The sequence below is a fragment of the Toxorhynchites rutilus genome, chromosome 3, assembly GCF_029784135.1.
Source record: "Toxorhynchites rutilus septentrionalis strain SRP chromosome 3, ASM2978413v1, whole genome shotgun sequence".
Lineage (NCBI taxonomy): Eukaryota > Metazoa > Arthropoda > Insecta > Diptera > Culicidae > Toxorhynchites > Toxorhynchites rutilus.
In genome coordinates, this window is record NC_073746.1 from 318496371 (window position 1) to 318509130 (window position 12760).

A 12760-nucleotide genomic window follows, 5' to 3' on the forward strand; every position below is an offset into this window, starting at 1 on the left:
TTCCGTGTGTGTTCCTCTGCTCCCAGGCGCGCCTGTATGTGTGCGTGAGAACCGAAAGCAGCTCCTGTGTATGGCTATTGATAATCCTTTTGTTCTTGTTTCTCCTGCACTTGGGCCTACAACACTACGGATACTGTGGTCCTATCGCCCGTATTTGCTTCCACTCTAGCTCGCGATTCGCTCTCTTTCGTTTGGCCACGTTCCGCAAAATGGGTCTGTCCTCGTGTGGGTGAATTCCAATGGCCGATCCGTTCTCCCGTTCTTATCGTAACTGTGGCATGTATTCTCCGGGTTTCTCCACAACTGTCGCTGTGACAATGGGATTCCACAAAACACTTGCCCGCAAATACACACACATGCACTCTTTCGCTTTCCCTCGCTCTCTCTCGGTTTTTCCTACTCTTTTTCGGGGGATGATGTTATCTCGGTGTCGAATTTTCCTCCAGATTTTTCTTCTACTTCCTCTACTTCACTGTTTCACGTTTTCTTCGCGATATTGTATGTGTCAAATTCAAGACTGCTAGTATTTTGCAATTTGACCACTAAAACTATGGATTAACACTTGTTTCTTCACACGTTGTTGCCACTGTATTGAGGAAAACACCTAAATTCCTACACCAGCAGGAAATCGTTACGGGAGGATTTCTAAAAATAATACAAAATAAAAAATGCACACAATAATTATTATTTTCTTAGCGAACACGGCCGCGGCTCTCCAGCGCTCGACAATCCAAGTGATCTCCAAAGCAAGTGAGCAGCAGCCGGATTTTGGCAGATAGCTCTCTCCTCTGGTGCCTGATACTGCCCGAAAACCAGGAATCGACGTTTATACGAAGAAAAACAAAAAAAATCGAGCCTCTTCGAGCATATCTACATTCTCGTGTGGGCTTCCCTTCTTGGAAATTCAACGCACTCTTTTTCGCTCCTGATTTCTTGGAAAATGATTTTCCCCAGCAATTCTCTTCGCTCTTTACTCTCTCTCTCTCTTGCTCCTGCTCTCGCTCTGGGCGCTGCGTCTGTCCTAAAGGAGGAAAATTTTCCTTTTCGCCCTTTTGCCGTCCCATTCGCTCTGCTTTCCACTTTGGCACTCTTGATTTTCGCCCGTTTTGAAACCCCCTCGTTTTCCGTCCACCACCTGATTACTTCCTTCTCGCTTTTCTCATTTGATATTAATTTTCCATGTCACCACTGGCACTGCTAAAAAGCATAGTTTTCCCTGTTGGAAGCAGTTGATAAAGAAAAAAAAACCATATGAATCGCCTTCGCAGAAGGACTTCGTTCTTTCGAAAGCTTTCAACGGTTCGGTATTCGATTTTTCGTTTTCAGGAACAAGCTGAATCGCCTTGCGCTGGCTCTAATTAACTTATCGATACGCATTCAAACCAGGGGTGGCAATTCCTGGGACCGAAATGGTGTGACAGAGGTGGCGCGGCAACTCGGGCGAAGAAGAAAATTTTCGATCCTAACAATTTCCAATTTTCATTTCCTGATTCTTTTCGAAACAACCAAACGCAATGTATTGCCCGGATTGTTTCTATTTGGGATTTGTTTTCTTCTCTTCCCTCCGCTGGTGCAATGATAATCTTCTCATTCCCAGGACTTCAAACGAAGGTCTGCAGCTGTTGCTATTGGAGGAATAGTTCGGTCCGCACGGTGTGCTCTGTTATTTACCATGTTATGGATTATTTTGCACCTAAGATCGACGGTGAATTATTTGCATTGCTGTTGAATTTGCGCTCCGCCTGATTGGGACAGAATGTCTGCCAGAAAAATTAGGAATTCGGTCCTACTGACAAGTTTTTTCACAGATCGAAACCACGACACACAAACAACGGGGGCCACAAACGGACTGCTGTGGGAGCTATGTGCTTTTGTTCACTTCTGTGCTCCTCACACTCGCCCGTGTTGTTGCTCGACTCGCTACTCACTCTCCCTTTATCGCCTTGCTGCTCCTTATTGGCTCTTTGGATGCCCCTTTTGGCGAGAATTATGTGGAGCTGAGTTAAGCTAGGTTATGTGTATGAGACGATGGTTCACTGCTGCAGGCAACGAATAAATCAGTGAATCTGTGAATGTCCTATTTAAAATTACAATATCTTCTTCGGTGGGAATCTTTGTTTACGCTCTTCGAGCGCTAATGGTATTCAACGATGAAAGAAAAACAAAAACCAAAATGTCCGAGATTTTCAAACTCCCCCTAGCGACCGAACCGCCCCCCACCCCCTTTATCACTCCTTTTTGCTCCTGCTCACTCGCGTGGACACGGCCGCAAAAAGGACACTTTTCACGCGATTTTCATCGGAACTCGCACCCTTCCCCAGTAGCCACGATCAGCAGTGATCCACTCACCGATAGCTGGACGCAGTTTAGTCACTAAATACACAGCAATTTTCGCGAAAATTCTCCGTCACTGCTTGCCCATATAAATAAAAAATAGAGCAGCTGTCAAATCTTTGTACCATTTGTACGCCAGAGTGAAGGTAGTAGAGCTGATGTTGCTGCCGCTGCTGCCTTTTCCAGTGTCGTTTGGGAGCGTTTTCTCGCGAAACATAACATCATACACGCAACAAAACTCGCGCCCCGCGCTAGCTTTCTCGCTTCCCCATGCGCTATAGGCGCATGACAGTGGGTGCTCAACGCCGCCGCTCTCTTGGCTGCGCTCACCCTCGCGCTGGAGCCGCACAATCATTTTCTCAGTCCCTCCGACATCTGTCAAAATCAACCTGCCGGAGAAGGCAGGAAAGAGACGGAAAGCGCGCGCGAGTAGTAGTAGATTCGCGGCTCCACCGCGCCAGTGCAATTTTGGAGAAGTGAAAAATCGATTCGCTGTGGTGGAATGATTCTGTGGGGAACAAGTTGTTGGGGCTGTCACAGTTGGCGTGATTTGTTTTGTGGTGAATAATGGTGCTGGACAAACGGGGGGATTCTTGGATTTTTGTATTTCAGCAGGAAACGCTAGATGACGCTCTTTTACATTTTTCGTGCTTCTTTTCTATTTCCAGATATCGTCAAACGCGATTCTCCTCGAGGCGCATACGGAAGCGGGTGATCTTCAAGCAGGGCGATTGCAATGTGGTGCAAGGAAATGTTGCAAAACGGAGGCGGCGTTATCTGCAGGTATAGTTGAAAAAATGTTTCATTTTAACACTAGGTTTACGGTATGACGCATTTTGAATTTTATAAGAAATATTAAAAAAAACCTTTTGCATTTTTATTGCATCTCTTATAATGACTTTTATTCATTGATCGAAGCAAATATATATGGAAGTCTATTTTCGTCAAAAGTGTTGAAATATCGAAATTCTCTATGTGGTATACCTATCTCAACGGCATGCGTCAATTTGACGCGACCGTAATGTTGACAAAATTTTGAGTAAACACGTAAACACCAAAAATATTAGGTTGGGGAATAAGTAATCAATTATTTTCAGCGAAAATTCAAAACTATTTTTAATATGCTTCGGATTGTCCGATTTGGGTCAAATATACACCGCTTTGTTGTGAAATTTGTTGCCATTCTAAAGTCGCTTCATAATGTCTCTATCATATTATATTGGTTCTTATTGGCGAATAGATTTCCACAATCTTCCCTTGATCCCAATTTCTTATCACTCTGGAAATTTTACAATGCGAGGAAAAGATGTCAATCGCTTGGTGCCAGGTCCGGACAATATGGTGGATGCTTTAAAACATCCCAATAAAGCTCTCCGAATGGTGTGGTCTTGCGTTATCCTGACGGAGCGCCTTTTCTGTTGGCTGATTCTGGACGTTTCTGGTCAATCGCTAGATTCAAACGGTCCATTTGTTGACAGTAGAGATCGAAATTACACTAAAAAAATTGAAAAATAAATTTAAAAAAAATTAAAGAACTTTTTTTACAGATTTAAAATTTTAAAAATTGCACGTATTTTACTGTTGCAGTATCGGCACCATAAACATCATTCACAATTTCAGCGGCCTGGTTTGCATTGTCGTCTTTATAAAACAAAAAAGTGTAAAATGTGCCGAATTTTCTCTTTGTTGATCTCCATGGTTAACACCCTGTAACTCACAACTGATTGGAATAAACAAAAAAAAACAGCAAAATAATTTTTTAGTGTGAAATGTCACCTTTACAACGAGCCTAAACTTATTCCATTATCCCCCAGCGTATGAAGCTTCATACGCAAACTTCATACCCCTTTTTGAAAATCTATTAACTTCAGAAACTCAATATTTCAACATTAATATTAATCTACAAAAAAAAAAACACTTCAAACCGATGTGTGTAAGATCTTATTTCAGTTTCAGTAATTTTATTCGTAGTTTGAGTGGTACAAAGTACTGATAAATGGAAATAATGGAAGTAATCAGATCAATTCCGCAATTTTTTTTCTTTAATATGAGTGCAGGTTTGTACATCTTGTAACGAAACGCTACGTGACAAGTGTAAAATAGAAATATCTTTTACAAATCCCTACAAAAACATGTAAGTAACATGGAATTTGTTTGAATTTTTGAACATTAGATATGTTGACCTTGAAACCATTTTAAATGGCAGTTTTGAATTTCCCACCACTTTCGAGTCATAAGAGTCCCGACAGTCTGCTGACTATTTAATGGTCGCTAGTTTTGTCACGTTGGGCTGCTAGTGTAAACACCGACTCAACTGAATCGGTGTAATGCGCGCATATGCATATCCCTCCGCTCGTTTGGTCCAAATTTGGGTCTCGCTGAGTCATAATGGGTTAATATCTATATTTTTACTTTTTGGCTGTGGTCATCAACATAGGCGTTTGTAGTTGTATATTCGAGCAACTATTCAAAACACAAAATTACGAAAATAAAAAAATCTATATATATAAAAATGGATTTCTGTTTGTCTGTCTGATTCTTATGGACCCGGAAACTACTGAACCGATCAACACGAAAAATGGTATATAGGGGTTTTTGGGGCCGGGGAAGGTTTTCGTGATAGTTTGAGACCTCTCTTACCTCTCTAAGGGGGGGCTGCTATACAAATTAAACACAAATTTCTTCATTACTCGGTAATTAATCAAGAAAATGAAACGAATTTTGGCATATGGAGGTTTTAGGGTGCAATAACTGATTCTATGGTGGTTAGATACTCCCCCCTCTCTTAGAGGGGGCTGCCATACAAATGAAACACAAATTTCTGCATTACTCGATGATTAATCAAGCAAATGAAACCAAATTAGGTATATTGAAGTGTCAGGGTGTAATAAATGTTTCTATGGTGGTTAGACACTCCACCCCCCTGTCTTAGGGGGGGGGGGGTTGGGTGGTCTGTCATACAAATGAAACACAAATTTCTGCATTACACGAGAATTAATCAAGCAAATGAAATCAAATTAGACATATTGAGGTTATAGGCTGAAATTAATGTTTCTATAATGAATAGACTCTCCACCCCCTCTCTAAGGAGGGGCTGCCATACAAATGAAACACAAATTTCTGCATTACTTGAGAATCAATCAAGCAAATGAAACCAAATTTGGCATGTGAAGGTTTTAGGGTGCAATAAATGTTTCTATGGTGGTTAGACTATCCACCCCCCCTCTCTAAGAAGGTGCTGCCATAGAAATGAAACATACATTTCTGCATAATTCAAAAACTCATCAAGCAAACTGAACCAAATTTGACATGTGGAGGTTTTACGGGGCAAGATACATTTCGAGAGTGGTTCAACAATGAAACGCACTCCTATATCTTCTTCTATCTATACCAATAAAAAAGTATCGCCGAATGTGTTGATAAGAGCCGAACACGAGGAAGGAATTGTTTGATTTAGGGCTGTTTTACATAACTTTACATTTTGATAACAAAAATCCAATTTTGGGTGGGACGAAGTTTGCCGGGTCAGCTAGTAATTCAATAAATAGAAAAACATATAAACGAAACTACCAGGTGAATTTCTATTAAACCATATTGTTTTTTCAATAAAAGTACCCATTTATTGTTCTTGAATTGTTTAAATTATTTCTATTCAACGTTATTATCATTGGAAGCTGCACATTGGTCCCATCCTTCAGGCAATTTATAAATGTTTTTTGAGTCAAACTAGTGATAGAGCCATTTTCGTAGGATTTGTGAATGTGAATGCGTCGAAACATCGATAGAAAAAAATTCACTTTGGGTTGAAAACCCAAAGTTCAATTGGATTAATTGTTTTCGATAAAAGCCACTTTTAACAGTTTTTACCGTTTTTCACGTTCCTCGCTCCTCACAATAAAATTCTAACAAAACAGCGATTCCAGAAATGCTCCAATTGCCGAGTGGGTGCAGTGCATTGGAATACGTTTCTGTCAAAAACTAGTTCACAATGAGGGAGTAATGGATCGGCGCGTTGTCTTGATGCGAGACTCAATGGTTTTTGGCGAATTTAGGTCGCACGGGAAAAATAAGAAGCTGTAGATGCTTGAGAATCGTGACCAGAATAAATCGCCCTAGAAATCAACTCTAACAGAAACAAACAGTTGCGGGAAAACATAATGGGCAGAGATTTCGATCTTCCTGATTTTTCAGGATTTGCCTGAATTTTTGCTTTGAGTAGAATCGAGATATTGACAAGTTCCGCATCGCGAAATATTTGTCTTAGTAAGCTCTAAAAGTTTTCTGAAGACAGCAAGCATTTACAATTTGAAATATAAAAATTAGAGGAACAAAACGGTTTTTTTTCATGGTGACCCTAACGAAACTTAGGAAAAAAGCGCTATATCGGTTATTTTAAGAGATAGAAAAAAACTTTGTTCTACAAATTTGCTTAAAATAACTGGGGCTAAAGCCTGTGGATTCAAATTTGTTTACTAGCCGCTCAATTGTTGATCCGGCAGGACGAGTATGACGACCATAAATTGGACGTAACGCTCTTAAAGTTGAGGCCATTGACTCCGAATTTCGGTAGTAAATTTTAATAATCTCGACTCGTTGTTGGATCGTATGTCTTTCCATTATGAAATGGCAAAACTTACTGAAGAGAAATGTCAAGAGAGCGTCGTTTGCTGTCCCTGACGGTCTACTTTTGTAGCATCCCTTTTGAAATACCCTTTAGATCTCCGTTATGCTCTCCTTTTAACCTCTAGAAAACACGTTTCAACTTCATTTTGTAATGAGGTGTAATATTATCACGCATTTACGGAACAGCATCATCAGGTATGTGGATAGCGTGGTCGTGTAAAATAGCCTTGCATTCCAGCCGGCCTTTGTTTGATCCCCATTGACGTCGTTTAGACTTTTTTCGGGTGCGTTCCCAAAATATATGAAAAAAGAAAAAAAGAAAGAGATATCTGCTTGCATACATACAAACATTTTAAAGCGTTTTGGGACAGATGATTTTATTTGTCATTTGACGCTTCAAGCCAGGAAAAGGCATGGTTTCTGTCGAAAATGAAATGCTTTCTGGCAACGCAAGTTTGGGTGTACGATTGGTGTTACGACATGAACAATTGAAAACTTAAACTTTACCATGGAATCACATGGTGCCACTGCAAAGTATGGCAGGGTACAGCTAGTAATTTATATAAAAGATTAATTTATTGCTTCGATGAAAACATAATTTATTTGATGTTTTTCATATCGATTTCAAAAAGTGGTTTTTTAGTGTTTTAGAAAATCTGTAATTTTTCAAATATTAAAGTAAGTTCTTATGTAAAGTGGAGTAAAAATCGGGATTTTTGAAGATTTCAATTGCAGGCTCACCAGAAATTGGTTATATAGATATTGAGACAAAATTAAAAAAAAAATTGGAGTTAGGTGTCAGAGAACATATTGTAATACGGTTAGAGAGCTCCAATTTGCTTGATAGAAAAAATCGAGTTTTTTATGCATTTTTAGGATGAAACTGATAATAACATCCTGAAAACCATCAACTATAAAATTTTTCGCTTCCAAAATGTTATTTATCTTTAAATCTTTTTTTCCTTCATATTTTTGTAGCATTCAAGAATGTACTCTGGAAAGGACTTATCGAAAATCCCATTATCTACCGAGTTAGAGTCATGTTAGTGATGCGGTATCTAACCATCATAACAATGAATTTCAAACGCGTTTTTCTTGAAACTAGTTTTTTCAAACTAACGTACACGATACCTCAAGTTCTACTAAACCAATCCATGTCGAATTTATATGAATACAATCTGTATGCATCTCTCTACCGCACGAAACTTTAAAAAATAACATTTTTAAAATTTAACTATTTTTTTAAAAATCGGGAAACGTAAGAAAAAAATATTTAAAAACACAAGCGGCCGCCATTTTGTCGGAAAAGATGTTTTTGACTTGTTCGAGGTTCACCCCCCCACTTCATCAGCTTGTAACTTTTCTAGTTATATATATTTTATATATTTTAAAATATTTTTTTTCCGTACAGTTTTTGTTTTATTGCCAAAAGATAAATGAACAAATAATGATATAACGGATTGTGAAAATACTCTTTGTTTTACTTTCATGGAGCTCGAAAAAACGTCCGAAATTCGTGTCACTACACTAGAATACCTCCTTAACACGTTGAGCCCAGCGTCGGTCCCTAGGGGCCGACGTTGAGCTTTTTGGTGGAAAAGTGCTGACTAACTGGAGTAGACAGTTATAGAATAAGAAAATAAAAATATATACGGTTTGTTTTCGGATGTTTTACAAAATGTAACTACTTTCTAGTCGAATCGTTGACTATTTTCTATTTATACAAGTATCTTTGGGAGCTGGGACCGACACTGATATTGTGAAAATGCTGTTGATGCGCGCTGAATGGAAAGTGCAGTAAGAAAAATTCGGGACTTAACGTGTTAAGGGGGGACTCCAGTCTGGAAGGTCGAAAAAATCGAATTTCCTTTTTTTGCATTTTTGGGAAACTCTTGCCCTCGGAAATGTTATTCTGGAAGAATCTTTCGATATTTGATTTCGTTGGATAGTTACAGCTAAAAGTATGAGCTGTACTGCTGTACGAATTTTTAGGTGCGTTTTTCTCGTAACCATGTTTTTTCAGTTTGGTATCGATACCTCAGGCTACTCGACAGATTTGGGAGAAATTTTTTATCATCTTGTAAAAATGAATTATCTAAAACGATACATAGCCAAATAGTTTTTTCATAAAAAATCACTCAAAAATGACCGCAGTTTTTCGAATTTTTAAAAACTCCTATGTAGCGCTTTACGTATTATCCTAAAGTATCAAAATATTCATTAGAATTCGTTCTGCGACACCCCTTTGCTTTAGAACCGATACCACCAGCAGGGTACCGATTTTCAGACAGCATCTGCGCATTCAGCTGTCAACAGCGTTATAATCATTATTCGTCACCTAAAAAAAAATGGGTGGGTTATATCTATGATATAACCGCAAGGTATACGTGGGACTACCTTAGGTTAGAAATCATTTGTTTGTATTGATTGAATTTTTGATTGAATGAAACACTTTCCGAATTCAATTGAATTCAATATATTTGCTTTGTGATTAAAATATTGTATAATGCCATGTGAGGTGAATTCATGCATTTGGATAGATTATGTTCTTCAGTACAAGTAAATTTAATGACAATCTTTTTATGTTTGGTATGATGACATCTTGGTTTTGAAGTCTGTTTTAGACAAACACATTTCAGTCGGACCAAAAATGCACCCGATTTGCATGTATTTGCAATTCCGAGTTCCCCAGACACCTTCGTTTATAAGTCTGTAATAGGTAAACACACTACAGCCGGAATAAAAATGCCCCCGAATTGCATGAATTTGCAATGCCAATTTCCCCAGACACCTTGGTTCTGAAGATTGTGTTGGGTGAAACACATTTCAGCCGGAACAAAACTGCCCCCGATTTGCATGTATTTGCAATACCAATTTCCCCACGTTCCATGGATTCGAATTCTGTGTTATGGAAACACATTTCAGTCGGAACAAAAATGCCCCCGACCTGCATGAATTTGCAATGCCGCACGCTCCATGGATTTCAAGTCTGTGTTAGGGAAACACATTTCAGTCGGAACAAGTATACCCCCGACTTTCATATATTTGCAAAGCGAATTCCCCCAGGTACATTGATTTTGAAGTCTGTGTTCGGGAAACCGTGAATCGGACCAATCAAAACTAGGCAGCTAGGGCGTTTAGATAACGCTTGACATTTCACAGTTATTCAATTGTTTATCTAATGAAAAATAACGTTTTATTAATTGCGATAGAAGCGTAGAAACATTCCGTATCAATTGATGCAAATATCTCTCCGATCCAGTAAGAAATGTTTGAGTTATAAGCATTTGGAATCTTTCATTTTTTCCTGCATGTTCTGTGTTTAGGTTTTCATTTTACCCCCCATATACTCCGGTTAGACGTAGTCCCACGTCAAAAATCGAGGGGTTGTATCCGAGGCACGACCGCTTAGGACGTAGGACTACGCAATCTTTTTTTGACGTAGGACTACGTCTTTCATTTCTATACCGGGGTGTAAAACCAAAGTTTCGAAAATGAAAGCGTTACGCCGGAGACCGAGATTTTGAGCGTTAATAGCTCTTAAACAACTGAACGAAATGGTATGATAAACACTTCATTCGAAAGATAAAAGGTCTACGCGTCATATACTTGTTACTTTTTCATCCAAAAACTTGTTTCAATAGTCTTAAAATTGCTTTCAAAACAGGCTATTTAAATCACCAATCAGTATATAAGCGAACGCTGCTCGTAAACCCCCTCAGTTATGATTGAACAGCGATTGGAGCATGTTGTCGCTGTGTTATGATAGTATTTTCGTTTATCATGAAAGCGCGGATGAACGGTGTCACCAAGAGCCTGTATGTGCACCTAAGGCCAGAAGGGAATCCATCAGGAGGAGAGTGATGCCACGGTTCCGCTTGAAACATCGGCCGCCACACACACATATACACGCGCGGAATTCTCGTTGCTGAAAAATAATCTGCCAGTTCCCCTGGGAATTGAAAAATACATTCATGCGAGTTTATTTTAATGTTTTCTATCCATATAACACTGCAACCAAATACATTTGGTTTTGTGATTTTTCAATCAATCGCAATTAATAGGAAAGCTTCTGAATATTTTTTTCCCATCAGTGGAAAACTTTCGTATCCAATATTGGATGCGTAACATGAAAAACGTGAAACATCATCGCTAAAATCAAGTCATTTTCGAGCGATTATTTGCTTTCTACTCATATAATGCTACGACCAAATACATTTCGTTTTGGATTTTTTCAATCAAGTGCGATCAACCTAAGACCACGTCTTTCGGCAATTTATTAGAGGTGCAATGAATCTTTAGGAATTCCCGCTCTACGCGCACTGGCAAACAATGTTTACTCAACAATTTCTCAAACGAGAAATGGGTGTTGTGAGAAAAGATTAGCGAACGCGAAAACGACAAACGGCAGAAAGATATGTTTGAAGGTTGAAGGAAATTGGCAGAAAACTTCTTCATTCTATCATTCAAATAATGTGATTCATACCACTTCGTTTTACCAGAAAGAGTTTCTTAATGCTCAAAGGAGGAATTGAGTCCTCCGAGGAAATTACCCAGCGCAAATTAGAGTCGACTATCGATTGCGGCATTCGTACACAAATAATTTTATAATGCAGTTTCACCAAAGTGATATCTTCGGATATATTCACTACATCATGTTATATATTTCATATTCTTCATTATGAAATCCATATCCATGGCACCTATCGGTATCGAATTACCATCGACACCACGATTTTCGCTAAATGCTCCTTTCAGTTCGGCCTGTAAAAAACTTTTCTGAACTCTAATCCATCAAATTTGGAGCCCTGAAAAGGGCTGTTGATTATATGCTAAGCTAATATAGCACGCTCTCCTCGGATACGATGGGCCAGCTGGATGTCCTTGGGCATGATGTGACGCGTTTTGCATGGATAGCACACAAATTGGTATCTTCGAATAAGCCTCCTGCAGCGTCATAACTGCGGAACTTTGGAAGCGCAAGTCGGTTTTGAAGTCCTGAGCAATTCCACGATCCAAATGCTGCAAAGGTAGCTCCGGATCACCAATTCGGTCGACTTCTGATAGCGACGAACTTCACGCAAAGTTCCCGGTCGATAGCGATGTGGCTTCTTCACCTATCCTGCTGCTGGTGCGCTTATCCGAGCTGCTTTCATGTGCCTTACCACCGAAAGACTAACGAGCTGTCTGCGAAAGACTAACGAGCTCGAGTCCTCACGGTGCGAGAGTAGAGTAAGAAATGAACGAAAGCAAACGAAGCGTCATTTTATAAACCATAAAAGTATAGAATCTAAACCCCACCCTTATTATATTCGTAAGTATACAGTAAGCTTATATAATAAAGAGGGTGGGGTTTACATTCGATACTTTTATGTTTTATAAAATGACACTTCCCTTGCTTTCGTTCATTTCTTACTCTACTCTTGCACCGTGAGGACTCGAGCTCGTTAGTCTTTCGGTGGTAAGGCACATGAAAGCAGCTCGGATAAGCGCACCAGCAGCAGGATAGGTGAAGAAGCCACATCGCTATCGACCGGGAACTTTGCGTGAAATTCGTCGCTATCAGAAGTCGACCGAATTGGTGATCCGCAGCTACCTTTGCAGCATTTGGATCGTGGAATTGCTCAGGACTTCAAAACCGACTTGCTTTTCCAAAGTTCCGCTGTTATGACGCTGCAGGAGGCTTATTCGAAGATACCAATTTGTGTGCTATCCATGCAAAACGCGTCGCATCATGCCCAAGGACATCCAACTGGCCCATCGTATCCGAGGAGAGCGTGTTATATTAGCTTAGCATATAATC

General features: G+C 39.5%; 2 protein-coding genes across 18 annotated transcripts in view; one reads left to right on the forward strand and one right to left on the reverse strand.

Annotated features, from left to right (window-relative positions):
- The window catches only part of LOC129774809 (serine/threonine-protein phosphatase 2B catalytic subunit 3-like), a 184329-nt gene extending 181818 nt beyond the window's left edge, over positions 1-2511 (reverse strand). For 3 of the 6 annotated variants that reach the window (XM_055778793.1, XM_055778786.1, XM_055778792.1), the window contains exons 1-2: positions 1672-1870; positions 1-645 (exon numbers count right to left, since the gene is read on the reverse strand). The exon at positions 1-645 is cut by the window's left edge and continues 106 nt beyond it. The gene's annotated coding sequence lies outside the window, so the exon portion shown is untranslated. Of the gene's footprint in view, positions 646-1671; positions 1871-2349 lie in introns of those variants that run through there. The other 3 variants (XM_055778790.1, XM_055778787.1, XM_055778789.1) reach the window with 3 other exon arrangements.
- The window catches only part of LOC129774807 (G protein-activated inward rectifier potassium channel 3-like), a 302558-nt gene that overhangs the window by 245035 nt on the left and 44763 nt on the right, over positions 1-12760 (forward strand). For all 12 annotated transcript variants that reach the window (XM_055778774.1, XM_055778773.1, XM_055778784.1 and 9 more), the window contains one exon: positions 3003-3117. In XM_055778774.1, coding sequence (XP_055634749.1) covers positions 3003-3117 — 115 coding nt within the window. The remainder of the gene's footprint in view (positions 1-3002; positions 3118-12760) is intronic.